Below are 26,519 nucleotides of genomic sequence, written 5' to 3' on the forward strand. Positions count from 1 at the left end.
TTCCCAAGTTTTAGGTGGAGGGCAGCTCTTGTGGGTGGCACTTCTCTAATCCTACGATTAAAAACTCTTTTAGAAAAAAACAGGCATTTGGGATGAGCAGTTTTAGAGTATTTGTGGTATTGAAGGGTGGTCATATGAACGAGCTGCTCTCCGCCTAAAACTTGGGAACTACCCAGGATTCCCTACTTCCTTTTTAGCATAATTTATGCAGCACTCTAAGCCTAAAAGGGTAATACTGTGACTCACGCTGGATGCTCCCTTGTGTCTGGACAAAGCTATGCTGTTTGATGAGCTCTACAGAGAGGAAACACTATCAAGGGTTGCTTGTATTCATTCCGGGTTGGTTTGGATGGTAGTTTAACAATCCAGAGCAGTAATTCTGTGCGTGGAGCGATAAAAGGCATTTGTGGCATTTTTCAGCTCACATGTTCACTGATAAAAGGTGGGAGCCCCAGTGTTTCAGAGTTTGCAGCCGTTCTCTCCAAAAGCACCTTCTTGTACTAGGATTGCAATGGATTTTCTAGTCCCCATTCCCGATGCTGGCATTCCACTCCGGACATTACTTCTCTCCCACGCTTTTTTTAACTGACAGAAAGTTTTCGACTGGAAATAACTTCTTGAGCCCGAGCTGCTCATAGCAGGCTATTCTGGAGACGGGAGCTGCCCGAGCAAGGTGAGAGCTCTCCGGGTTAGCAGGGAGGGAGGGAGCTGGGCTATTGAAGGGGCTGCTGCGACCTTACAGACGCCCCTCTTGCAGGGGAGAGGTTTGGGGTGAAGATATGTGCAGCGGATAAGAAGCTGGTGGGGCTTTGCCTTGGAGACCTGGTAGGTGAAATACTTATTTGAAATCCCAGTGGCGCTAGTTCTAATCCCGGCTGTCACCCAAACGTGTGATCCTGGACACATCGCCTTATCTCCATGTGCTTTACTCCTCCTAAACTCTGTATTGCGGTGTACATTGCTGCAGACTCGAGCACATGGGCAGATGCAACAATGGACTCTTATTCCAGGTCTTCACCCCCCCCTGGGGGTGAAGACAGATTCCCATCACTGTGCCCAGCCCCCTTCACATCCCTCGGCTTGGTGTCCGCCGGCAAACTGCAGCCCTCCTTAAACCACACTCTAAAAAGGGATTTGTGACTTGTTCAAAGTCAGTAAAATGTCGTTTTTCTCACTTGCAAAATGTTCCATATTGTACCTGGGTCCGGGGCGAAGCCCTCGAGAGTTGAATCTGAGAGAGCAGGGTAACGGAGGACTCTAATCTCGGCGCCAGCTCTCACCAAGTTGTGTGGTCTTGAGCAAATCAACTTCATGGCACAGACCTTCAGTCCCCTTATCTGCCGAAGTTGAGCGCACAGTGCTTAAGAACACACGCATGCCCAGCTTTAAGCGCTATACTCGTTAAACTGGGACGGTGCATTGTAAATTCTTGTTTTGCTGCATTTTCGCTAGACATTTAATATTCTGGGACAGCGCTCGCAGGGTTATAAAACATTTACATGAATACGTGTTTTCGACTGGATGAGGGAGTTGGGAAGAGCTGACGCCCCCATCCTGTCCTCCCCCCACTGACCTCTTTTTCCTTTGCCCTGCCCCATCTCCCAGGTTACAGACAGGCTGGACCACTGTCAGAGAAGGGGGAGAGAGGACCAGCCCGAGTTATGGCGCTGCTGCTGCTGCTGGGAGGTGAGAGGCGCTAATATTTTAATTCTAGCATGTGACACCCCCACCAAGAGGACGTTAGTAGCCTGGTCTGAGCGAGGGAGGGCGCAGGCCCAAGAGGGGGTCTTGGCATCATGCTTCATTAATGATGGATATTCCACCACGCCCCCTCCCTGTCATCCAGGACTGTGCTAATTACACATGCCATCCTACAGCGCGTTAGTAGCGCATGGAAACATCGAAAGCTACATTGTGTTTTGGTCCTGACGTAACAGTGGTGCCCGTCTCAGTGATGCTCACTGTATCGCCCTGATAAAGATAAACTGCTGAGCTGGCCCTGCTGGGATTCAAATTTGTGAGATGCAGCCGAGTTTCAGCACACAGAGATCTCATCAGCAGGTGCTCAGCCAACTGAACTATCTTTCCTATGTGTCTGTGTATGGGGGTGTGGAGACAGGCGCATGCTGTGTGGAGACAGGTGCATGGGGTGCGGAGACAGGTGTATGGGGCCCAGAGACAGGTGCAAGCGTCATTAATTGTTTTTCCCACCCTGCCCCCTAAAAAATATCAGAGAAAGAAGTGGTTATCACCAGTCATGTTAACCCCGTGGCATCATGGCTCTGAGGAACAAGTGTCTGCATTGATCCAACGCAATGATGCTGCTATTATCGACCACAGAAGGATGAAGGGCTAAGTTTACTCACCAGCACTTGAACCGGCTACCATGAAGTCACTCACAGACCCTTGAAGTGAATGCCTAGTCCACCGAGACACCAGACGAAATAGCACGTGGCTTCATATTCTATAAACACGTGAAAGTTAAATCAAACATTCATCATGTATGATTTACGCAGGAGAAAAGGGAACACCTTGCAACCACAGTCCACCTCCCCACTGGCACCCACCCCGACATGGCAGTGGAGGAGGAAGGTGGGAAGGGCTGCTGAAAAGGCAACCCTGCAAACATCAAAGCCAGGAGCTCCTTGGAATGCACCCCAAGAGCCAGACACCCCTTCACACCTCCCCTGAAGGGGGACCAGAGCCCTGGGAAGAATAGGCGGCAAAGGTTTATGAGTTTATTTTCAGAACCGCTTGTACATTTAATGCATGTTTAGGCATTCGAAAAACTGTGATGCAAAAAGAATCCCTTTTCTTCCAATAAAAAAAATCATAATTATTCTGGGAGAATGATGCCCTTGTCAATGTCTCCTGCAGTAGTGTGGATTTGCTCAATTGGTGCAAAATGGATCCGGTATTAAAACATTATCTAGGACTGTTTGTACCTCTCAGCCCAACCTTGCCACGCAACTTCCTACTGTGCTTAGGCAGGCTTGTAATCAAAACTTATATATATATATATATATATATATATATATATATATATATGTATATATATATATATATATATATATATATGTGTGTGTGTGTGTTGTATAGTGCTTACTACCCCTGATGAGGCGTCGAAGCGCTTTACGGTGAGTAGCACGCTACTCAGAGCCTAGTTAGTGGACAGTCAGTTGGTTATTGGGGTTAGTTTTGCGTGCTGTGTGGGGGCCTGTTTCGTTTGATGTGATTATTAGAGGGGGCTACGTAAGGCACAATTACTAGCTGGAATTAATATGGTTATGGTTTCAAAAGAGCTTTAAGGCAGATAGGAATGAGATTATTAGAGTAACTTGTGCACAGATGAGGGAGACGGAAGGTAGAAAGAAGCAGAGCTCGATTTAAAAAACATAAGTGATTGGAAGGTAAAGTTTTCATGCAGGAGGTGAAGGGTTATAATAGGTTGAGAATTTTTGCTGCAATTCGTGGATGTAAACCTGTTGAAAGAAACAGTTTCATGTAAAGATACTTCTCCCAGTTAAAAAAAGGAAGCACAGTGACAAATAAAAGCATCGTTTTATATACCCACTACGCCATTATTAAATACTATACTATAAAGTATTGGAGTTCATGCAAATTATGTGCACCATAAACAATATATTATAAAAAATGTTTGTAAACATCCATCAACTTGAAAATATAACAGGGTAATTGATATAGACACATTGCAGTAACCATGAGTATATTCAGTGCCAGGTTTGTCACTCATTCAGTGCCTGGGTTGGAAGTCGCCTGAACCCGAAGAGACCCCAACAGAACAGACACCGTGTCCAGCTCAGTGGATGTGTCTGAGGTCACCTTCTCCTTCTAGGATCCACCTTGCCTCGTAGTGGAGCGCGCCTGGCCCTAAACAGATGGGAGGACGTATTGACGAATTCAAGACCATGGGAGTGAGAGCAGAAAACTGAGGAAGGACTACAGTGGCCGGGGCCACTGGTGTAGGTAGATGCGACTGGCTGAGTCGCAAACATATGGTTTTGTAATTGTGATTATTTAGCGCTTTCGTCACATTACGGGGCATTGAAGCACTTTTTTTGCGACTAGCACTCTACTCCAGAACCCAAGATTAGTAGGTAGTTCGTTTAAAAAAAAAAAAAAATATTTTCATGTGCATTAGTTGTGATTTGTTTGTGTGGTTAGTAGAAGTTGGTGTAGGGATAGAGTGATAGGAATGGATTTGAAAAGGGGAGTTTGGAGTAGGGAGAGAATGTTACGCAAGGAACTGAAAAGGGGACTTAGAAAGTTGTTTTTGAGAGGTTGTGGTCACGTGTGCTTGTTAGTAGAGAGGGAGGAGGGGTGAGAAGGATGGAAGGGACTTTTATAAATAATAGCAAAATGTAAAATACACACACACACACACAAACACACACACACACACTGCTGCACATTGAAGTGACAATATTTACATGGTCTGTCGTCCACGTTTATCTTGGACCACCTGAACAGAATGAATTGCTTTGATATCTGAACTCTCAGTACAGAGGTCCCAGTTGCTCCAGAAGGAAATGACGTAGCTCCTTGCACTGCAGCACTCTGGGAGCTGGGAGCAGGCCCTGTGCTAAGCAGGCTGCATTAAGGGAGTCAAGCTGCACCCTCATAGAAGGGGGTTATGAAAGGAAATCACATGAAGTTTGCATTGCAAGTAGCAAACTTAAAATTAATACACACAAAATACTGCATAGTAGGTACAAAGGACCAATACTTGGTTGTGTCTTTAAGAAAGTCTATTTGTGCATACATTTGTGAACCAAAAAATAGGCAGAAGTCTAACGTTATGACAAAAAAGTCTAACAAATAATTGCAGAAGGGAGATTAGAGAGTAGCAATTAGGGCCAGATATACGAATATCTGACTCGAAAATAATGGTTGCAAATTGAGATCAGTATTTTTGCGAATAGTAAATATTTTTAAGAATCAACCGGTGTAATAATAGATAGTTCTCAAAAATCAAAGCAATAGTTGGTCATAGTTTGAACTACCTCATGAATATTAATGAGATCAGTCTCATCTTGCAACTCACTGTTTTTTTAGGCTATCATAGGGATGGTGGCCTGTTAGGGTTAGCAGACCACTATGTCTGTAATCACATTTAAATAAAGCAAACTCTTTTTTAATGCAGCCCTATTTTCTTAAACGAAAGTGATTGTGCTTAAAAAGAAAAGTTTTTTTTTTCATTTGTTGGAGAATTTATTGGAGGCTTATGGCCTACTGCCTACTCCACAATTAACTTTTTTTAACATCAATAAAGGGAAAAGGTCCTCAAGAGACCCCTTTCCCTTTGCAAATGGGAAACCACCCCATTTGAGGATCTGTAACTTTTCAGTGGTTTTCAAAAACTATTTTGATCCTAAATTATTGGTACATATGGAAAGAAATCGCTATTTGGAAGGGATGCCTGCAACATACTCTGTCCAGATAGTGATTCTATATCCATTTCTAAACCTATTTTAGTAGCTGGTAAAATGTTACAGATTTGTAAAATGGGTTTAGTACATTACCAAAACATATTGTGGTCAAAAACTCTGAATCAGAAAGTTTATGACTGAAAAAGTGCTTTGTACATCTGTCCCAGTGTCTTTAGGACAGTCTAAGTCATCCAAATGACACATAATTTCTAAACAAAAAAATGCTTTACATCAGAAATTAAAATCTCATTGTGTTATCAAAATAAACTCAATGCCAGGTCCACAAAACCTAATGGTAACACAAATAGAACACAAATAGAACAGTATACCCATCTACGAAATTCCATGCCATTGATGGACAAGTCGTCCAAGCAGTGGTAAACCTTAAAAAAAAAACAAAGTCTCCCTTCACTTACTCTCTCTCTATTCTTCTCCATTCTATGTTTTTGTTTTAAGAATTGATGATAATAGGTCTTCCAGGCACCAAAGCTGTCTGTAGCCAGAGTTGAAAATTGGCAGAGATGTCCTTTAAAGATGGTAGGATGTTGGGACACCATGTATATTCAGAGAAGATCTGCAGAAACGTTAAACTAAACCCAAAAGTTTGAAAAACAATGTAAAATCTAGTGAAAATATAAAAGACATTGACAGGATGGTTTCCACCTCTGGCCTATTTCTATGAACTATGGTCTAGACTGGGGCAGAGAGTTATACTTCTAGAGCATGTAGGACAGTTATACTTCTACAGCGGGCAGAGTTGATCTTCTAGAGTGGGGCATAGAGTTATCTTTCAAGAGTGGTGCAGTTAATATGCTTCTAGAGTGACACATTTGGTTATCCTTCTACAGCAGGGGTGAAAGTTATCCTTCAAGAGTGGCACAGAGAGTTATTCTTCTAGAGAGGTGCAGAGAGTAATCTTTTAAGAGTGGTGCACAGTTATCCTTCTAAAGAGGGGCACAGAGGTGTATTTTAAGAGTGGTGTATAGTTACACTTCTAGAGTGGCACATAGGGTTATTCTTCTAGAGTGATGCAGAGAGTTATCCTAAAGAGGGACAGAGAGTTATCCTTCTAAAGAGAGACAGAGAGTAATCCTTCTAAAGAGGGACAGATAGTTATCCTTCTAAAGAGGGACAGAGAGTTATCCTTCTAAAGAGGGGCAGAGAGTTATCATTCTAGAGAGGGGCATGAGAGTTATCCTTCTAGAGTGGTGCAGAGAGTTATCCTTCTAAAGAAGTGCAGAGAGTTATCCTTCTAAAGAGGTGCAGAGAGTTATCCTTCTAGAGAGGGCAGAGAGTTATCCTTCTAGAGAGGGCAGAGTGTTATCCTTCTAAAGAGGTGCAGATAGTTATCCTTCTCGAGAGGTGCAGAGAGGTATCCTTCTAGAGTGGAACCGAGAGTTATTTTTGTAGCGAGAGCAGAGAGTTATCCTTATAGAGTGGTACCAAGAGTTATGCTTCTAGAGAGAGGACACCAAGTTATTCTTCTAGAGAGGTGCAGAGAGTTATCCTTCTAGAGTGGTACCGAGAGTTATTCATGTAGAGAGGGCAGAGAGTTATCCTTCTAGAGAGGGCAGAGAGTTATCCTTCTAGAGTGGTACCAAGAGCTGTCCTTCTAGAGAGGGGCAGAGAGTTATTTTTGTAGCTAGGGCAGAGAGTTATCCTTATAAAGTGGTACCCAGAGATATCCTTCTAGAGAGGCGCAGAGAGTTAACCTTCTAAAGAGGCGCAGATAGTTATCCTTCTAGAGAGGGGCAGAGAGTTATCCTTCTAGAGAGGGCAGAGAGTTATCCTTCTAGAGAGAGGGCATAGAGGTATCCTTCTAGAGTGGTACCAAGAGTTATTCTTGTAGAGAGAGCAGAGATTTATCCTTCTAGGGTGGTACCAAGAGCTATCCTTCTAGAGAGAGGACACAGAGTTATTCTTCTAGAGCGGGGTGGAGCGTTTTCCTTGTAGAGCTCTGTGGAGAGCTATACTGTATTTTAGATGGTGAAATTCCCCCACCAGAGAGGTCTGAGACTGGGAAAATCATCCAAGATGAAATAGACTTTGCCCTCTTGGACATGAGGGTGTGCTGGGTTGGAGCCATGTACTATTTCTGTCTCATTATGAGGCCAGTTGTATTTATTAGATATTTTAACAATTAGAGCGATGGCTGCTATGATGTTTTTTGCAGTGTTCCTGTTTGAAATTTGCTTTGAATCTGTGCAGCTTGTCAAAGATTTTAAGGAGAAATGTATAAGTTTTTGTATTTGTGTGGTGGAAACCTAAAATACAATTTCCAATAAGTAAAACAAAAAATGCACCAAAGAATCTAACTCTGTACACACCTAAGCTGAACTTAGCAGTGCAACAAAAATTGTGATCGTTTGCACCACAGCATGCTACGAAGGAGTTTGTTTTTAAAAAAAGCGTTCAAAAATGATTAGTTTCACAGATGTAACAGTTTCACAGATTACAACTGTAGATCATAACAATTTATAAACATCATCAAAGTGCATCCAAGAAGGACGTTTCAACAGGTCATGCAGCTACAAGGAGTTAAAGCTTGGGATCTGTGCAGAGGTGCAACACCAGGCAGGCATCCACACTGCATTTATCCGTGGATTAATGATGTGTATTAATTGTGTAGTGTTTGCCAGGTGGGCAGTGCCTCCATGGGTTTGGTAAAGACTGGTGTGCCCGGCCAGTGGCATCCTTGGGGGTTGCTAAGGTGTGACCTGGTACCAGCAGGATGGTCAGTCCGTCCTGGATTTAACCTGTAGGTCAATTGTATAGAAAGGGGAGTAGCTTTAGGGGAGGGGGTGTTTGGGGTGTTAGACCCACCTAATAAATGTATTTTTTGGTGAATAGTTGGATACAGGTGTTTTCGGGTGTGTAGGGTGATGGTCTGTTGGATTTGACAAGGAATTTTTACCTGAACACAGACAAAAACGCACACACAGTCTCCCTTACTGCTTTTAAAGTCTTCAACGTTGGTTATTTTACAAAATACTGTTTTTTTATCACTTAGTACCCCCACCAATCCACATTCCTCTCCCCTTCCACTGCCCCTTGAATCTCTCCTGCTTGTTGAATAATGTATTTTAATATTATATGACAGCATGATTGTTGGGAAATCTGAAGCTCACACTAACACCCCAAACTTACTGGCCAAGCTACTCCCCTGTGTATGAAAGAGGAAATGTGACACTACAAGCCCCAGCATGCTTAGCGTCGCTGTCTCAAGCTCCGGGAGTGGCTGATAGACGCCTTCTTGCCATTGGTCCGTCTGACCGCTATGGGTTGAGGGCCTCAGTGGAGGAAGCAGATGGATTGGCTATTCAGACGAGGGGCGCAGGTGTGGGCAGTGCCAGGGCGGGGTTCCTTTTCACTAAAGGAAACTTTCAATCACCACTGTTCCGTGCATTTGGTAATTAAAAGTTACTTGCAAAAAATAGGCAATTCTTTAGCAGTTTGGGGGTATTTGTTTCTGTTTGGGACTCTCCAGCGTAATGTTTCTGATGTCTGGTTAAGAGTAGAGAAGTTTTTGATATTAGTACAGAACCACCTTCATGACGCGGGCGTGTACAGATTGCTATATTTAGCTGGATATGGAATACTTTATTTTAGAATAGCTTACCTTTCAATTTGCACGTATCCTGTGTGATTTAAAGCGCCAAGAAAAGCAGAAGCAAAGTACTAAGACTTTTTTTCAGAAAAGTTAGACTTTTCTAGATAACTTCAGGCAAAGTTTTTCTCCTTTTATCTCTGATTCTCTCTTAGATACATCTCACTTTTTCCCCTGCACTTCCCCGCTACACAAACTCTGAGTTTATTCTGCTTTTTATTGAATCCGGATAAAACTAAGCCACAGTCAGCTGTGTTTCTTCACTGGCTGTGTTCTAACTCCCTGAAGCCTGTAGCACGCACAGAACCATGGCTGGGCGTCCGACTGTGGGCTTTGAGTACATAAAAACAAAACTATTGGCTGGATCACTCGACTAAATATAACAAAAGTTGAAATTCATTACCTCCTTAAGGGAGTTTAAAAAATCCGGAAATTATAGGTGCATTTGTCAACATTCCATCCCACTGACGAGGCATCGAAGCGCTTTATCAGAGAGGTAGCAGGCTGCAGCATGAGGGAGTGCTTGGCTGTAAGGGTGTTGTATGGCAGTGACGTCTATGTGGCAAGTGTTTTGGTGTCCTGAGTGATTGACTACCCCAGATCTCAGTGTGAGAGACACAGACCAGATTCACTTAAGTGATTGTGAATTATTTTGAAGGTCTGTAGAGAATCCTCTCAAGGTGACACCCCCCAGCAGAGGAGCCTCAGTCATGTGTTGATGCAGCAGTCATGATACATACTGCAAGTAATCTCTGGAGGGATGGGTGAGGACCCTCAGTGAGGATCAGTCTACAGTTACCATTGAATCTGATCTCGAGGGACTGGTGAGGGACACTCAGTGATGGTCAGTCTACAGTCACCCAGGAAAATGATCTGGAGGGACGGGTGAGGGACCCTCAGTGATGGTCAGTCACCCATGCACCTGATCTGGAGGGACGGGTGAGGCCCCTCAGCGACGGTCAATCTAAGTCACCCATTAACCTGACCTGGTGGGACAGATGAGGACCCTCAGTGATGGTCAGTCAACAGTCACCCATGACCTTGGCCTGGACGGACGGGTGAGGACCCTCAGTGATGATCAGTCTACAGTCACTAATGAGCCTGATCTGGAGGGATAGGCGAGGCGCCTCAGTGATGGTCAGTCTACAGTCACCCATGAACCTGATCTGGAGGGTTCCTCAGTGATGGTCAGTCTACAGTCACCCATGAACCTGATCTGGAGGGACGGGTGAGGGACCCTCAGTGATGGTCAGTCTACAGTCACCCAGGAACCTGATGTGGAGGGGCTGGTGAGGGGCACTCAGTGATGGTCAGTCTACAGTCAACCATGAGCCTGATCTGGAGGGATAGGCGAGGACCCTCAGTGATGGTCAGTCTACAGTCACCCAGGAACCTGATCTGGAGGGACGGGTGAGGGACCCTCAGTGATGGTCAGTCTACAGTCTCCCAGGAACCTGATCTGGAGGGACGGTTGAGGAACTCTCAGTGATGGTCAGTCTGCAGTAACCCATGAACCTGATCTGGAGGGACAGGTGAGGACTCTCAGTGATGGTCAGCCTACAGTCACCCATGAACCTGATCTGGAGGGACGGGTGAGGGACCCTCAGTGATGGTCAGTCTACAGTCACCCAGGAACCTGATGTGGAGGGGCTGGTGAGGGGCACTCAGTGATGGTCAGTCTACAGTCAACCATGAGCCTGATCTGGAGGGATAGGCGAGGACCCTCAGTGATGGTCAGTCTACAGTCACCCAGGAACCTGATCTGGAGGGACGGGTGAGGGACCCTCAGTGATGGTCAGTCTACAGTCTCCCAGGAACCTGATCTGGAGGGACGGTTGAGGAACTCTCAGTGATGGTCAGTCTGCAGTAACCCATGAACCTGATCTGGAGGGACAGGTGAGGACTCTCAGTGATGGTCAGCCTACAGTCACCCATGAACCTGATCTGGAGGGACGGGTGAGGGACCCTCAGTGATGGTCAGTCTACAGTCACCCAGGAACCTGATGTGGAGGGGCTGGTGAGGGGCACTCAGTGATGGTCAGTCTACAGTCAACCATGAGCCTGATCTGGAGGGACGGGTGAGGGACCCTCAGTGATGGTCAGTCTACAGTCACCCAGGAAACTGATCTGGAGGGACAGGTGAGGACCCTCAGTGACGGTCAGTCTACCGTCACCTATGAACCTGGACCTGAAGGTCCGTCAGAAGAGATTTGGGATCTCTGGGACCCGCAGAGGAGAGGGGTGACAATGATGGGTGCTGATCCGGAGTGATGGGATAGGCATACATGCACCTGTGCTGGTTACATGTAGATGGATGCAATATCTGTAGAGCGTACACGCCCTATATGGTGTCTCCCAGACCGACAGCAGAGCGTGTCGTGCGAGGAGTAGATCACTGAAGCCTGTATGGGTTTGGAACAACATTTGACACACACTGGGTCCAGGCAGCCAGCTTTAGTACCCTGTCAGGTCTGCTCTTTGAGCAGGAACCAGTCCACAGGACGAAAAGTATATAGGCAGCAATCACGTCCTTAGTGTGAGGCCACACATGCTCCAGGACAGTGCTTCCCAAACCGTGGGCCATGAGCTATTTGGTGGGTCGCGAAAGTTCAATCCTTAAAAAGATGCCTCTAAATTCTGAATTTATCTTGTCACATTTGCTGATTTCAAATGTCAGGCTATGTCTTCTGACAAATTGCTGCTTTTTTAAACATTGGGAATTGGTGTTTACAAACTTCGCTCGCTTTGCTGTCAAAGAAAGAAAAGTAAAGTGAATTAAGTGACAATGTTGCTAGTATATAAAGAGGGTGAAAGGAATCCTGTAGGGTATCATTTTGTGTAACACATAACATAACGTAAATACCTTTAAATCAACTGTACACATTCAGCAGTTAGAAAAACAAAAATTAAGCCTATTGTTTTTGTAAATCGGAAGTGTGATGGAAACAAACATTTTAATAGATTCAAAACAAATCAAGACACTTTAGTTGGTGGTGCACAAATGATAAACATTCACTTAAACCCGATTTCCACACATTATCATTTGTGTGCAGTAGCTGTATCAGTAACATGTTATGTCTGTGTAAATGTAGTGATCATTTCCATGGAAAAGGTGCAGTCTATAAATGAGAGTGCACAGCCTCACCATGCTTTATTTACATTTAAAATCACCTGCCTGGTGTCCGTTAAAGCTAGGTGGCTCACAAGAGTTTGTCATTCTAAAAAGTGGGTCATGGTTCTAAAAAGTTTGGGAAGCACTGCATTAGTGTGTCTACCCAAGAGTGACAGACGGAGGTTTCTTGATGCATGTCGATGCCAGGATTATCTAAAGTCCTTCCAGGCGTGCTGTTTGGACGCAGACATTCCACTTTCTTGGATATAATGCCGTGCTGGGTCCTCCAGCAGTAATGGAGGTGAATCTCCAGCTTGCACTGGTCGTAGGCAGCAGGGCAACTTCCCTAGTAGGACCACCATTGGGATATATGGGAGGATGCCCTAGCATGTGCCGGTTGCAGACAGTGAGAGTAAATGCCATGCTTGAGGCATGATCGTCTCTATCTTGCCTTTCTCTGGACTGGGATCACGTGCTCAGATGTTTCCGAGACACGCCTTCAGAGTGCTTCCGCCTTGTTGGAGAAGTGAGGCATCTACTTCCTTTCTGAACTTCAGGTGGTTAAGTGTGTTCCTTATATTGTCTGAAGAGGAGTTGCAAAGCTTTGTCACCTCTACTGAGAACCATGTCCCAACTCTGCTCTGATTCTTGTAGGAGGGGTGAGATGCTAATCTAGGACACAGTTCTCAGCAGTGCCTGAAATGGAATAATGGAAGTGCTGGGACTCCCTTTCCCTGCGTACCTGTATGTGTTGAGAAGTGCTGGTCCTCTCCAATTAAAAGCATTGTGTTGCGCAAACTCGTTTGTTTTCACACCCATGGGTGACACGAGTGAACTTATTCAAATGATTGAATGTGTTAGACAGATTATTGCAGCTGCACAGGACCCCGCCCAATACATAGTTGAAATAGTGACAATGTTTTTGGGTTACTAACAGTCCCTAAACAAGGGTTGCAGTGGTATTTTGAGAAGCCAATTTCATTCTTTACAATATCACACACACAAACTGCACCAAGAAAAATACTTTCGAGTTAAAAGTGCTTTATTTCAACAGCAGCGCTGAGAAGTGCCAGTACTATCCCTTCCAAATTAACAATGTGCAGGTATCGTGTACCGCATATTACCTGATGATTTAAAGTACTACCTCCAGGTTAGTAGGAATTTGATTTTAAGGAACTGTTTGAAGCACAGGAGTGATACATTTTCACGGAAGAAGATGTAGGCGCTATCCTGCTCCATCATTTTAAATCCTTTGTAACATGCTAAGTAAGTGGAGTTGGACCCCGTAGTAGAAGCCACATAAGACATAATAAGAGTGAAAATGGCTGTAGTTTCTGTGTGCATCCTAGGTGTGCGAAGATGTGCTGGAGTGTTCCTGTTGTGTAAAAAGCTCTTCCTGTTTCTCGGGTCACTTGAAGGATCGGGGATTGGTTGTGATCCATAATCACTCCAAGGTTTCTTATTTCCCCTGATGCCTTTTGATCCTAGTGCAGATAGCTGTAGGGTGGTCATTAGTCCATTATTAACAGCTCTTAGGGCCAGATGTACAAAGCTTTTTGCATGGTGCAAACAGCGAAATTCGCTGTTTGCGCCATGCAAACAGCACATCGTGATGCTAATTCCCATTTTGCGAGTGGGTAACCTGGTTACCGACTCGCAAAATGGGAATGCGACTCGCAAATAGGATGGGTGTTCCCCTTTGTGAATGGCCCTGTAAACATTTTTTCAGAGCAGGCAGTGGTCCTATGGACCACTGCCTGCTCTGAAAAAATGAAACAAAAACGTTTCATTTTTTCGTTTGTATTGTAACTCGTTTTCCTTTAAGGAAAACGGGCTGCAATACAAAAAAAAAACTGCTTTATTCAAAAGCAGTTACAGACACGGTGGTCTGCTGTCTCCAGCAGGCCACCATCCCTGTGAGTGCTGCAAATCAGAAGGGGGTCGCAAATTGCGACCCACCTCATTAATATTAATGAGGTGGGTCTTTGCAACCCCCTTGCGATTCGCAGATGGTGTCAGGGACACCATCCTTCCTCCGGATTTGCGACTTGCAATTTGCGAGTCGCAAACTCGGACTTTCCTACATCTGGCCCTTAGTCACAACCAGGACTGAGCACATTCAATGTAATGTTGTACACCTCACACATACACCTTGCAGGCCTCCCACACACACTGTTGCCCAGAATCAAAGCACACCCAGAAGCCCTCTGAATTACAGAAGAGCCCCATTTTCATCTTTGAAGGTCACAAACAAATACTTAGTATATAATATAACAATCCACTGTCAATGTAAACATCAGTTTTATATTCAAAGTTGTTTGACAACCAGAGACCAGTTTTCGCCTGTCCAATGGAGCTTGAAACTCAACCAAAATATTTCTCATTAATCTGGTGAGAAAAGGACAATTGGCAGAGAGTTACTTGCAGTACAAGGGAACCTCTACAGTGTGCATCTGCAACACACACAGCCACAATGGTTACTGTGTTCTGTCCCTGCGATGGGCATCAATGGCAGTGTTGTCATCTTATCAAAATACAATGGGTCGTTGTAGGAAGTTGGCTCTGTATGTGCTATTTCAAAGTAAGGAATAGCATGCACAGAGTCCAAGGGTTCCCCTTAGAGGTAAGATAGTGGCAAAAAGAGATAATACTAATGCTCTATTTTGTGGTAGTGTGGTCGAGCAGTAGGCTTATCCAAGGAGTAGTGTTAAGCATTTGTTGTACATACACATAGACAATAAATGAGGTACACACACTCAGAGACAAATCCAGCCAATAGGTTTTTATATAGAAAAATATCTTTTCTTAGTTTATTTTAAGAACCACAGGTTCAAATTCTACATGTAATATCTCATTCGAAAGGTATTGCAGGTAAGTACTTTAGGAACTTCAAATCATCAAAATTGCATGTATACTTTTCAAGTTATTGACAAATAGCTGTTTTAAAAGTGGACACAGTGCAATTTTCACAGTTCCTAGGGGAGGTAAGTATTTGTTAGGTTAACCAGGTAAGTAAGACACTTACAGGGCTTAGTTCTTGGTCCAAGGTAGCCCACCGTTGGGGGTTCAGAGCAACCCCAAAGTCACCACACCAGCAGCTCAGGGCCGGTCAGGTGCAGAGTTCAAAGTGGTGCCCAAAACACATAGGCTAGAATGGATAGAAGGGGGTGCCCCGGTTCCGGTCTGCTTGCAGGTAAGTACCCGCGTCTTCGGAGGGCCGACCAGGGGGGTTTTGTAGGGCACCGGGGGGGACACAAGTCCACACAGAAATTTCACCCTCAGCAGCGCGGGGGCGGCCGGGTGCAGTGTAGGAACAGGCGTCGGGTTCGCAATGTTAGTCTATGAGAGATCTCGGGATCTCTTCAGCGCTGCAGGCAGGCAAGGGGGGGATTCCTCGGGGAAACCTCCACTTGGACAAGGGAGAGGGACTCCTGGGGGTCACTTCTCCAGTGAAAGTCCGGTCCTTCAGGTCCTGGGAGCTGCGGGTGCAGGGTCTCTCCCAGGTGTCGGGACTTAGGATTCAAAGAGTCGCGGTCAGGGGAAGCCTCGGGATTCCCTCCGCAGGCGGCGCTGTGGGGGCTCAGGGGGGACAGGTTTTTGTACTCACAGTCTTAGAGTAGTCCTGGGGTCCCTCCTGAGGTGTCGGATCTCCACCAGCCGAGTCAGGGTCGCCGGGTGCAGTGTTGCAAGTCTCACGCTTCTTGCGGGGAGCTTGCAGGGTTCTTTAAAGCTGCTGGAAACAAAGTTGCAGCTTTTCTTGGAGCAGGTCCGCTGTCCTCGGGAGTTTCTTGTCTTTTCGAAGCAGGGGCAGTCCTCAGAGGATGTCGAGGTCGCTGGTCCCTTTGGAAGGCGTCGCTGGAGCAGGATCTTTGGAAGGCAGGAGACAGGCCGGTGAGTTTCTGGAGCCAAGGCAGTTGTCGTCTTCTGGTCTTCCGCTGCAGGGGTTTTCAGCTGGGCAGTCCTTCTTCTTGTAGTTGCAGGAATCTGATTTTCTAGGGTTCAGGGTAGCCCTTAAATACTAAATTTAAGGGCGTGTTTAGGTCTGGGGGGTTAGTAGCCAATGGCTACTAGCCCTGAGGGTGGGTACACCCTCTTTGTGTCTCCTCCCAAGGGGAGGGGGTCACAATCCTAACCCTATTGGGGGAATCCTCCATCTGCAAGATGGAGGATTTCTAAAAGTTAGAGTCACTTCAGCTCAGGACACCTTAGGGGCTGTCCTGACTGGCCAGTGACTCCTCCTTGTTTTTCTCATTATTTTCTCCGGCCTTGCCGCCAAAAGTGGGGCCTGGTCGGAGGGGGCGGGCAACTCCACTAGCTGGAGTGTCCTGCTGGGTTGGCACAAAGGAGGTGAGCCTTTGAGGCTCACCGCCAGGTGTGACAATTCCTGCCTGGGGGAGGTGTTAGCATCTCCACCCAGTGCAGGCTTTGTTACTGGCCTCAGAGTGACAAAGGCACTCTCCCCATGGGGCCAGCAACATGTCTCGGTTTGTGGCAGGCTGCTAAAACTAGTCAGCCTACACAGATAGTCGGTTAAGTTTCAGGGGGCACCTCTAAGGTGCCCTCTGTGGTGTATTTTACAATAAAATGTACACTGGCATCAGTGTGCATTTATTGTGCTGAGAAGTTTGATACCAAACTTCACAGTTTTCAGTGTAGCCATTATGGTGCTGTGGAGTTCGTGTTTGACAGACTCCCAGACCATATACTCTTATGGCTACCCTGCACTTACAATGTCTAAGGTTTTGTTTAGACACTGTAGGGGTACCATGCTCATGCACTGGTACCCTCACCTATGGTATAGTGCACCCTGCCTTAGGGCTGTAAGGCCTGCTAGAGGGGTGTCTTACCTATACTGCATAGGCAGTGAGAGGCTGGCATGGCACCCTGAGGGGAGTGCCATGTCGACTTACTCGTTTTGTCCTCACTAGCACACACAAGCTGGCAAGCAGTGTGTCTGTGCTGAGTGAGAGGTCTCCAGGGTGGCATAAGACATGCTGCAGCCCTTAGAGACCTTCCTTGGCATCAGGGCCCTTGGTACTAGAAGTACCAGTTACAAGGGACTTATCTGAATGCCAGGGTGTGCCAATTGTGGATACAATGGTACATTTTAGGTGAAGGAACACTGGTGCTGGGGCCTGGTTAGCAGGGTCCCAGCACACTTCTCAGTCAAGTCAGCATCAGTATCAGGCAAAAAGTGGGGGGTAACTGCAACAGGGAGCCATTTCTTTACACAAGCCCCCCCCAGCCCACAGGCCAGGAGACTCAGCCCAAGCTGGGAGAGTCTTCCTAGTCTGTCAGGCGAGGAAGAGTAGGAGAAATAGGCTGGTTAGTTGCAGGGCCTACTCTGCCTTACATCCTTCTGTTCAGGTCATTCCCTTTGGGGAACTGACCTACTTCCACAGTGATAGGACCTAGTCTGAATTGCCTCTTGTCTGCCTCTTCAATGTCTCCACCCATTCTTTCTATTTTGGTCTTAGAGGTATCCACCTCTGCTGACCTTATCTTGGCCAGGGTTACCCCTAGCTTACCCAGAGAGGTTACCCAGAGCTGGAGTAACCCCACCATGACCAATAGGGTCAGGGGGCCTAACTTGCTATTTGGCATGGGGTCAGACCACCATGCTAAGGATAGTGCAGCCATAAAGGCTAACACCCAGCAGAGGCCACTGACAGCTGTCAGTGCCCAGAACCACACCTTTAGCTCTTCACCTAAAAGGGAAGGGGCTAAGTTACAGGCCTCTTTGGGTTCAGGTTGCCTGTCTGCTGTATTAGAGTGGGGGGTTACCACATCTTGTAGTAAACACCCTTCTTCCACTCTTTCTGTTAGCTGAGGAGCCACCCACTCAGGTTTAACAGTTGCCTGTCTAGCCAGGACTTCTTGTGGGTCAGGTTGGACTTTATCAGGGCCATTTTTGGAGTTCTCCCCTACTGGAGCAGAATCTCCTTGGCTTGCTGTAACCTTGGCTAAAGGTTGTCCACCCTTCCTACTCTGTTTTCTTTTCTTCTTCTTCGGCCTGCTTGCATTTACTGCAGAGGCAGGACTTCCAGAATCCTTGGGAGAGGACTGGCACTGGACCAGTTCCTCTCTTGGGCTCTGACTAACCTCTGGGTAGTCATTTCCAAGGAGACAATCAAGGGGGAGGTCTGTACTGACTACTACCCTTCTCCAGCTAAGAGTGCCACCCACTTCTATGGGCACTAAAGCCACAGGCCTCTTAGTGACCCTGTCTAGGCTAACTCTTACCCTGGCAGTCTCACCTGGGATGTACTGGTTTGAGAGCACCAGCCTGTCATGCACAATAGTGTGACTGGCACAAGTGTCTCTCAGGGCAGTGGTTGGGATTCCATTCACCAGTAGGTGGTGGAAGTGTCTACTTCCCTCTGGAATCTCCAACTCACCTGTTGGGCCCTGTTTCCAGTTGAAGGCTATGAAGACCTCCTCATCTGAGGAGTCATCTCCCATGGCTACACTGGTTACCCCTGGAATTTTGTTCTGGGGTTTGTTTTTGGGACAAGAAGTGTCCTTGGTGTGGTGCCCATACTGTTTACAGTTGTGGCACCATGCCTTAGTGGCATCCCAGTTCTTACCCTGGTACCCACCTTTGTTTTGGGTTGTGTCTTGGGGCCCACCCACCTGTTCTGGTTTTTGGGGGCCTACAGAGGACTCTTTTTCTTTGTTTCTAGTGTCACCCACTTTCTCCTGGGGAGTTTTTGTAACCCCTTTCTTTTGGTCACCCCCAGTGGAAGTTTTGGTTACCCTAGTCTTGACCCAGTGGTCTGCCTTCTTTCCCAATTCTTGGGGAGAAATTGGACCTAGGTCTACCAGATACTGATGCAACTTTTCATTGAAGCAGTTACTTAAAATGTGTTCTTTCATAAACAAATTATAAAGCCCAACATAGTCACACACTTCATTTCCAGTTAACCAACCATCTAGTGTTTTTACTGAGTAGTCTACAAAATCAACCCAGGTCTGGCTCGAGGATTTTTGAGCCCCCCTGAATCTAATTCTATACTCCTCAGTGGAGAATCCAAAGCCCTCAATCAGGGTACCCTTCATGAGGTCATAAGATTCTGCATCTTTTCCAGAGAGTGTGAGGAGTCTATCCCTACACTTTCCAGTGAACATTTCCCAAAGGAGAGCACCCCAGTGAGATCTGTTTACTTTTCTGGTTACACAAGCCCTCTCAAAAGCTGTGAACCATTTGGTGATGTCATCACCATCTTCATATTTTGTTACAATCCCTTTGGGGATTTTTAGGATGTCAGGAGAATCTCTGACCCTATTTAAGTTGCTGCCACCATCGATGGGACCTAGGCCCATCTCTTTTCTTTCCCTTTCTATGGCTAGGAGCTGCTTTTCCAAAGCCAATCTTTTGACCATCCTGGCTAACAGGGGGTCATCTTCACTGAGAGCATCCTCAGTGATTTCAGAAATGCTGGACCCTCCTGTGAGGGAAGCAACATTTCTGACTATCATTTTTGGAGACAGGGCTTGAGAGGCCCTGGTCTCCCTATTTAGGACTGGAAGGGGGGAATTGCCCTCCAAGTCACTAATTTCTTCCTCTGTGAAGTCATCCTCAGAGGGGTTGGCTTTTTCAAACTCTGCCAACAGCTCCTGGAGCTGAATTTTGGTAGGTCTGGAGCCAATGGTTATTTTCTTTATATTACAGAGAGACCTTAGCTCCCTCATCTTAAGATGGAGGTAAGGTGTGGTGTCGAGTTCCACCACATTCATCTCTGTATCAGACATTATTTTGCTAAGAGTTGGAAGACTTTTTAAAGAATCTAAAACTGTTTCTAGAATCTAATTTCAAACTTTTAACAAACTTTTAAACTCTAAAAGACAATGCTAAACAGGGACTTAACACACAAGGCCCTAGCAGGACTTTTAAGAATTTAGAAAAATTTCAAATTGCAAAAATGAATTTCTAATGACAATTTTGGAATTTGTCGTGTGATCAGGTATTGGCTGAGTAGTCCAGCAAATGCAAAGTCTTGTACCCCACCGCTGATCCACCAATGTAGGAAGTTGGCTCTGTATGTGCTATTTCAAAGTAAGGAATAGCATGCACAGAGTCCAAGGGTTCCCCTTAGAGGTAAGATAGTGGCAAAAAGAGATAATACTAATGCTCTATTTTGTGGTAGTGTGGTCGAGCAGTAGGCTTATCCAAGGAGTAGTGTTAAGCATTTGTTGTACATACACATAGACAATAAATGAGGTACACACACTCAGAGACAAATCCAGCCAATAGGTTTTTATATAGAAAAATATCTTTTCTTAGTTTATTTTAAGAACCACAGGTTCAAATTCTACATGTAATATCTCATTCGAAAGGTATTGCAGGTAAGTACTTTAGGAACTTCAAATCATCAAAATTGCATGTATACTTTTCAAGTTATTGACAAATAGCTGTTTTAAAAGTGGACACTTAGTGCAATTTTCACAGTTCCTAGGGGAGGTAAGTATTTGTTAGGTTAACCAGGTAAGTAAGACACTTACAGGGCTTAGTTCTTGGTCCAAGGTAGCCCACCGTTGGGGGTTCAGAGCAACCCCAAAGTCACCACACCAGCAGCTCAGGGCCGGTCAGGTGCAGAGTTCAAAGTGGTGCCCAAAACACATAGGCTAGAATGGATAGAAGGGGGTGCCCCGGTTCCGGTCTGCTTGCAGGTAAGTACCCGCGTCTTCGGAGGGCCGACCAGGGGGGTTTTTTAGGGCACCGGGGGGGACACAAGTCCACACAGAAATTTCACCCTCAGCAGCGCGGGGGCGGCCGGGTGCAGTGTAGGAACAGGCGTCGGGTTTGCAATGTTAGTCTATGAGAGATCTCGGGATCTCTTCAGCGCTGCAGGCAGGCAAGGGGGGGATTCCTCGGGGAAACCTCCACTTGGACAAGGGAGAGGGACTCCTGGGGGTCACTTCTCCAGTGAAAGTCCGGTCCTTCAGGTCCTGGGAGCTGCGGGTGCAGGGTCTCTCCCAGGTGTCGGGACTTAGGATTCAAAGAGTCGCGGTCAGGGGAAGCCTCGGGATTCCCTCCGCAGGCGGCGCTGTGGGGGCTCAGGGGGGACAGGTTTTTGTACTCACAGTCTTAGAGTAGTCCTGGGGTCCCTCCTGAGGTGTCGGATCTCCACCAGCCGAGTCGGGGTCGCCGGGTGCAGTGTTGCAAGTCTCACGCTTCTTGCGGGGAGCTTGCAGGGTTCTTTAAAGCTGCTGGAAACAAAGTTGCAGCTTTTCTTGGAGCAGGTCCGCTGTCCTCGGGAGTTTCTTGTCTTTTCGAAGCAGGGGCAGTCCTCAGAGGATGTCGAGGTCGCTGGTCCCTTTGGAAGGCGTCGCTGGAGCAGGATCTTTGGAAGGCAGGAGACAGGCCGGTGAGTTTCTGGAGCCAAGGCAGTTGTCGTCTTCTGGTCTTCCGCTGCAGGGGTTTTCAGCTGGGCAGTCCTTCTTCTTGTAGTTGCAGGAATCTGATTTTCTAGGGTTCAGGGTAGCCCTTAAATACTAAATTTAAGGGCGTGTTTAGGTCTGGGGGGTTAGTAGCCAATGGCTACTAGCCCTGAGGGTGGGTACACCCTCTTTGTGTCTCCTCCCAAGGGGAGGGGGTCACAATCCTAACCCTATTGGGGGAATCCTCCATCTGCAAGATGGAGGATTTCTAAAAGTTAGAGTCACTTCAGCTCAGGACACCTTAGGGGCTGTCCTGACTGGCCAGTGACTCCTCCTTGTTTTTCTCATTATTTTCTCCGGCCTTGCCGCCAAAAGTGGGGCCTGGCCGGAGGGGGCGGGCAACTCCACTAGCTGGAGTGTCCTGCTGGGTTGGCACAAAGGAGGTGAGCCTTTGAGGCTCACCGCCAGGTGTGACAATTCCTGCCTGGGGGAGGTGTTAGCATCTCCACCCAGTGCAGGCTTTGTTACTGGCCTCAGAGTGACAAAGGCACTCTCCCCATGGGGCCAGCAACATGTCTCGGTTTGTGGCAGGCTGCTAAAACTAGTCAGCCTACACAGATAGTCGGTTAAGTTTCAGGGGGCACCTCTAAGGTGCCCTCTGTGGTGTATTTTACAATAAAATGTACACTGGCATCAGTGTGCATTTATTGTGCTGAGAAGTTTGATACCAAACTTCACAGTTTTCAGTGTAGCCATTATGGTGCTGTGGAGTTCGTGTTTGACAGACTCCCAGACCATATACTCTTATGGCTACCCTGCACTTACAATGTCTAAGGTTTTGTTTAGACACTGTAGGGGTACCATGCTCATGCACTGGTACCCTCACCTATGGTATAGTGCACCCTGCCTTAGGGCTGTAAGGCCTGCTAGAGGGGTGTCTTACCTATACTGCATAGGCAGTGAGAGGCTGGCATGGCACCCTGAGGGGAGTGCCATGTCGACTTACTCGTTTTGTCCTCACTAGCACACACAAGCTGGCAAGCAGTGTGTCTGTGCTGAGTGAGAGGTCTCCAGGGTGGCATAAGACATGCTGCAGCCCTTAGAGACCTTCCTTGGCATCAGGGCCCTTGGTACTAGAAGTACCAGTTACAAGGGACTTATCTGAATGCCAGGGTGTGCCAATTGTGGATACAATGGTACATTTTAGGTGAAGGAACACTGGTGCTGGGGCCTGGTTAGCAGGGTCCCAGCACACTTCTCAGTCAAGTCAGCATCAGTATCAGGCAAAAAGTGGGGGGTAACTGCAACAGGGAGCCATTTCTTTACAGTGGTGCAGGTGAATTTGCGTGCTCTGTGACTCCCGCATGACTTTGTGGGAAGTGACGTCACACTAACATTAACCTCTCCCATCACATCACAGGCCTAGGCATTCTCCAACTAACAAATACATCTTTCATGTAAAATTGATTAAATACACTTAAAAGCTTAACCCAGCAGTTAAAAGGCTCTTTTATTAGGGTTCACCTGCACAGCGCTTGCGCTGTGCTTGCAAAGTCTTATGCTACTAAAAGAAATTCTTTAAAGGGACTTAGAACCAGCCCCTACTTCGCCCCTTGCTTACATGAACATCCTGTTTGTTCATTCAAACTTTGCTCCAATGTCCCTAGAATTTACTTGCTTTTTTAGGGTCGAGCCTGCTTTGCATGCGCTCGCGCATGCGTATCGCAGCAAGACTTTTTTGTATTTAGAAAAGTGCTCGGAGCCCTGTCAACATCACGTCAGTGTTTTTTATTGGTTCGTTGGCTTCCCTAATAAAATCTGCTTGCTTTCATTAGTCGAAGGCACGCATATGTCATGCCTTTTCTGGTGGCTAGCCCTCCTCCAGCGCAGCGACCAAGTACAGAAAACATGCGAGGCTCGCTGTTTTCCATCGGGCTCGTGGACTTTTTTTTCTCTAATTTACGAGCGCGATCTCGCTTGGCAGAAGTCGAGCGCTTTACATACTTGATTTCACTTTTTCGGGTTATGTGCATAAATGCACTTTTGCCGATAGGTGAAAAGTCGGGTTAAGAGTTTACAATGCGATCAGCTCTAACATGAGCATACGCGAGACCCGTTGTATTGTAAATGCTTGTATTGGCTGGCGTGTTACTTCCTGCTCTTGTGTTTTGCTTTCTGTTTTGCTTTTGTAGTCGTGTTGAACGTGGCCAGAGTACACCTTCCAGTGTTTGTTGATTGGTTACTTGTTAGTGTTTGTAAGCAAAAAGGTGAACTGAACGCAAGACGCAAGACAGTTTGTTTTGACATGTTTGTAAACGTGTCAGCCATCTTGTAATGGAGTATTGAGTGCAGATGTAAAGCAAGCAGTGAGTGGGCTCATTATGTTGTGTTTTTCATTACTTAATTATTAAATTTCTGATGAATAACAGTTGTAAATATAAAAATTATTTATGTGTTCATTTCTTAAATTACCGCTTACTCATTTTTAAAGAAAAGTAATTTGTATAATTGGGCGACGTTTCTTTCGAATTGTTATTCTCTCAGTGACTTATTAAGAGGCAGTCACAAGTGCGGTTATCGTTGTTTGAATGGTGCAGCAGTTGCAGTGGCACCAGGTCCAAAAGTTGTTAGAACTCCTCTAAACACCAGATATTGCTATATTTTACTACTAAACAGGCAGTCGAAAGTGCAGTTACCATGGAGACATTAGAGTCATGATTTAAATTGTGCAGCAGGTGCAGTGGCATCGGGGCCATAGGGTGTCAGAACTCCTCTAAACACAGATTATTGCTAAATTCTACTACTAAACAGGCTGTTACAAGTGCAGTTATCTAGCAGGCACTAGTGTTAGAATGTCAATGGTGCAGCAGGTGCAGTGGCATTAGGAACAAAGCTCTAGGCACCCTACTAAACATGTATTATTGCTATATTTTACAACTAAACCAGCAGTCACAAGTGCAGTTATCTTGCAGGCACTAGGGCCATGTTTTTTAATGGTGCAGCAGGTGCAGTGGCACCAGTGCCAGATGGTGTTAGAACCCTTCTTAACACCAAATATTGCTATATTTTACTACTAAACAGGCAGTCACAAGTGCAATTACTTGCAGGCATTAGGGCAGGGGTCTTCAAACTGGGGGCCTCAAGTTATCCTGGGGGGGGGGCACCAGGCTCTTGGGCGTTAGAACCCCTCTAAACACAGATTATTGGGGTTTAGAACCCCTCTAAACACAGAATACAGCTACATTTTACTATTAAACAGGCAGTTACCTTGCAGACACAAAGGTCATGATATTACCGGTGCAGCAGGTGCAGTGACACAAGGCCCAAAACCTCTGGGAATCCCTTCAAACACCAAATATTGCTATATTATTCTACTAAACAGTCAGTCACAAGTGCAGTTACCTTGCAGGCGATATGGTCATGAATTGAATGGTGCAGCAGGTGTAGTGACACCAGAGATAAAAGTTGTCAGAACTCCTCTAAGCACCAAATATTGCAATATTTTACTACTAAACAGGCAGTCACAAGTACAGTTATCTTGCAGGAACTAGGGTCATGATTTGAATGGTGCAGCAGGTGCAGTAGCACCGGGCCCAAAAGTTGTCAGAACTCCTCTAAACACCAAATATTGCTATATTTTACTACTAAAGGGCAGTCACAAGTGCAGTTACCTTGCAGGCACTAGGGTCATGATTTTAGTGGTGCAGCAGGTGCAGTGACACAGGGGCCAAAAGCTCTAGGAACTCCACTAAACACCAAATATTTGCTATATTTTACTACTAAACAGTCAGTCACACTAACAGTTATCTTGCAGGCACTAGGGTCAAGGTTTGAATGGTGCAACAGGTGCAGTGGCACCATGCCCAAAAGCTCTAGGAACACACTAAACACAAATTATTTCTACATTTTACTTCTAAACAGGCAGTCCAAGTGCAGTTACCTTGCAGGCACTAGGGTCATGGTTTTAGTGGTGCAGCAGGTGCTGTGACACTGGTGCCACAAGGTGTCAGAAGCCCTCTAAACACAGATTATTGTTAAATTTTACTACTAAACAGGCAGTCATAATTGTGGTTACCTTGCACTTAAAAGGTTCATGATTTGAATGGTGCAGCAGGTGCAGTGGCGCTCTACTAACTACACGTTACTATACTCTAATGCAGTGCCACATTAAATAAGGTAGAAATTGCAAGTTTGGAACCCTGGCCTACTAATTCAACATACATCACAACATAAACATCTATTAACGGTTTATCGGATTTAAAACAAATATTATTATAACCTTTTTCTAATATTCGTAATCCAGTTAGTAAAATAGAATGCAAAAGAAAAAACAAAGGCTAGACCTATTGGCTTTGCCAATGCTTAGTTTTTCTTTGTCATTGCTCTCTCCTCCTAGGTGTCATTGCAATCACTGTGTCCCTGCACTCTCTATTATTCCTGTCACTGCACTCTCTCTTCCTGTGTGCCCCTGCACTCACTCTTCCTGTCACTGCACTCACTCTTCCTGTGTGCCAATGCCATCTCCCTTCTTCTGTTCACTCACTGCATGCTCCTTTCTCTGTGCGCTGCACTCCTCTGCCCTCTGGTCTCTCACTGCTCACTTCTTCCTCTGTGCACTGCACTCCCCCGTCTCTGTTCGCTAACTGTACAATCCTTTCCCTGTGCACTGCACTCCCCCTTCCTCTGTTCACTCACTGCATGCTCCTTTCTCTGTGTGCTGCACTCCTCTATCCTCTGGTCTCTCACTGCACGCTCCTTTCTCTGTGCACTGCACTCCCCCTTAATCTGTTCACTCACTGTACACTCCTTTCTCTGTGCACTGCACTCCCCCTACCTCTGTTCGCTCACTGCACAATCCTTTCTCTGTGCACTGCACCCCCCTTCCTCTGTGCACTCACTGCATGTTCCTTTCTCTGTGCACTGCAGCCTATCTTCCTCTGTTCACTCACTGTACGCTCCTTTCTCTGTG

General features: G+C 46.1%; 1 protein-coding gene across 3 annotated transcripts in view; it reads left to right on the top strand.

Moving 5' to 3' along the window:
• Positions 1–590: 590 nt before the first annotated feature.
• LOC138258879 (laminin subunit beta-2-like) overlaps positions 591–26,519 on the top strand; it is a 431,858-nt gene continuing 405,929 nt past the window's right edge. For 2 of the 3 annotated variants that reach the window (XM_069206185.1, XM_069206187.1), the window contains exons 1-2: positions 591–673; positions 1,606–1,686. In XM_069206185.1, coding sequence (XP_069062286.1) covers positions 1,662–1,686 — 25 coding nt within the window. In that variant the 5' untranslated portion in view covers positions 591–673; positions 1,606–1,661. Of the gene's footprint in view, positions 674–700; positions 826–1,605; positions 1,687–26,519 lie in introns of those variants that run through there. The other variant, XM_069206186.1, reaches the window with a different exon arrangement.

The sequence above is a fragment of the Pleurodeles waltl genome, chromosome 9, assembly GCF_031143425.1.
Source record: "Pleurodeles waltl isolate 20211129_DDA chromosome 9, aPleWal1.hap1.20221129, whole genome shotgun sequence".
NCBI classification, from domain to species: Eukaryota; Metazoa; Chordata; class Amphibia; order Caudata; family Salamandridae; genus Pleurodeles; species Pleurodeles waltl.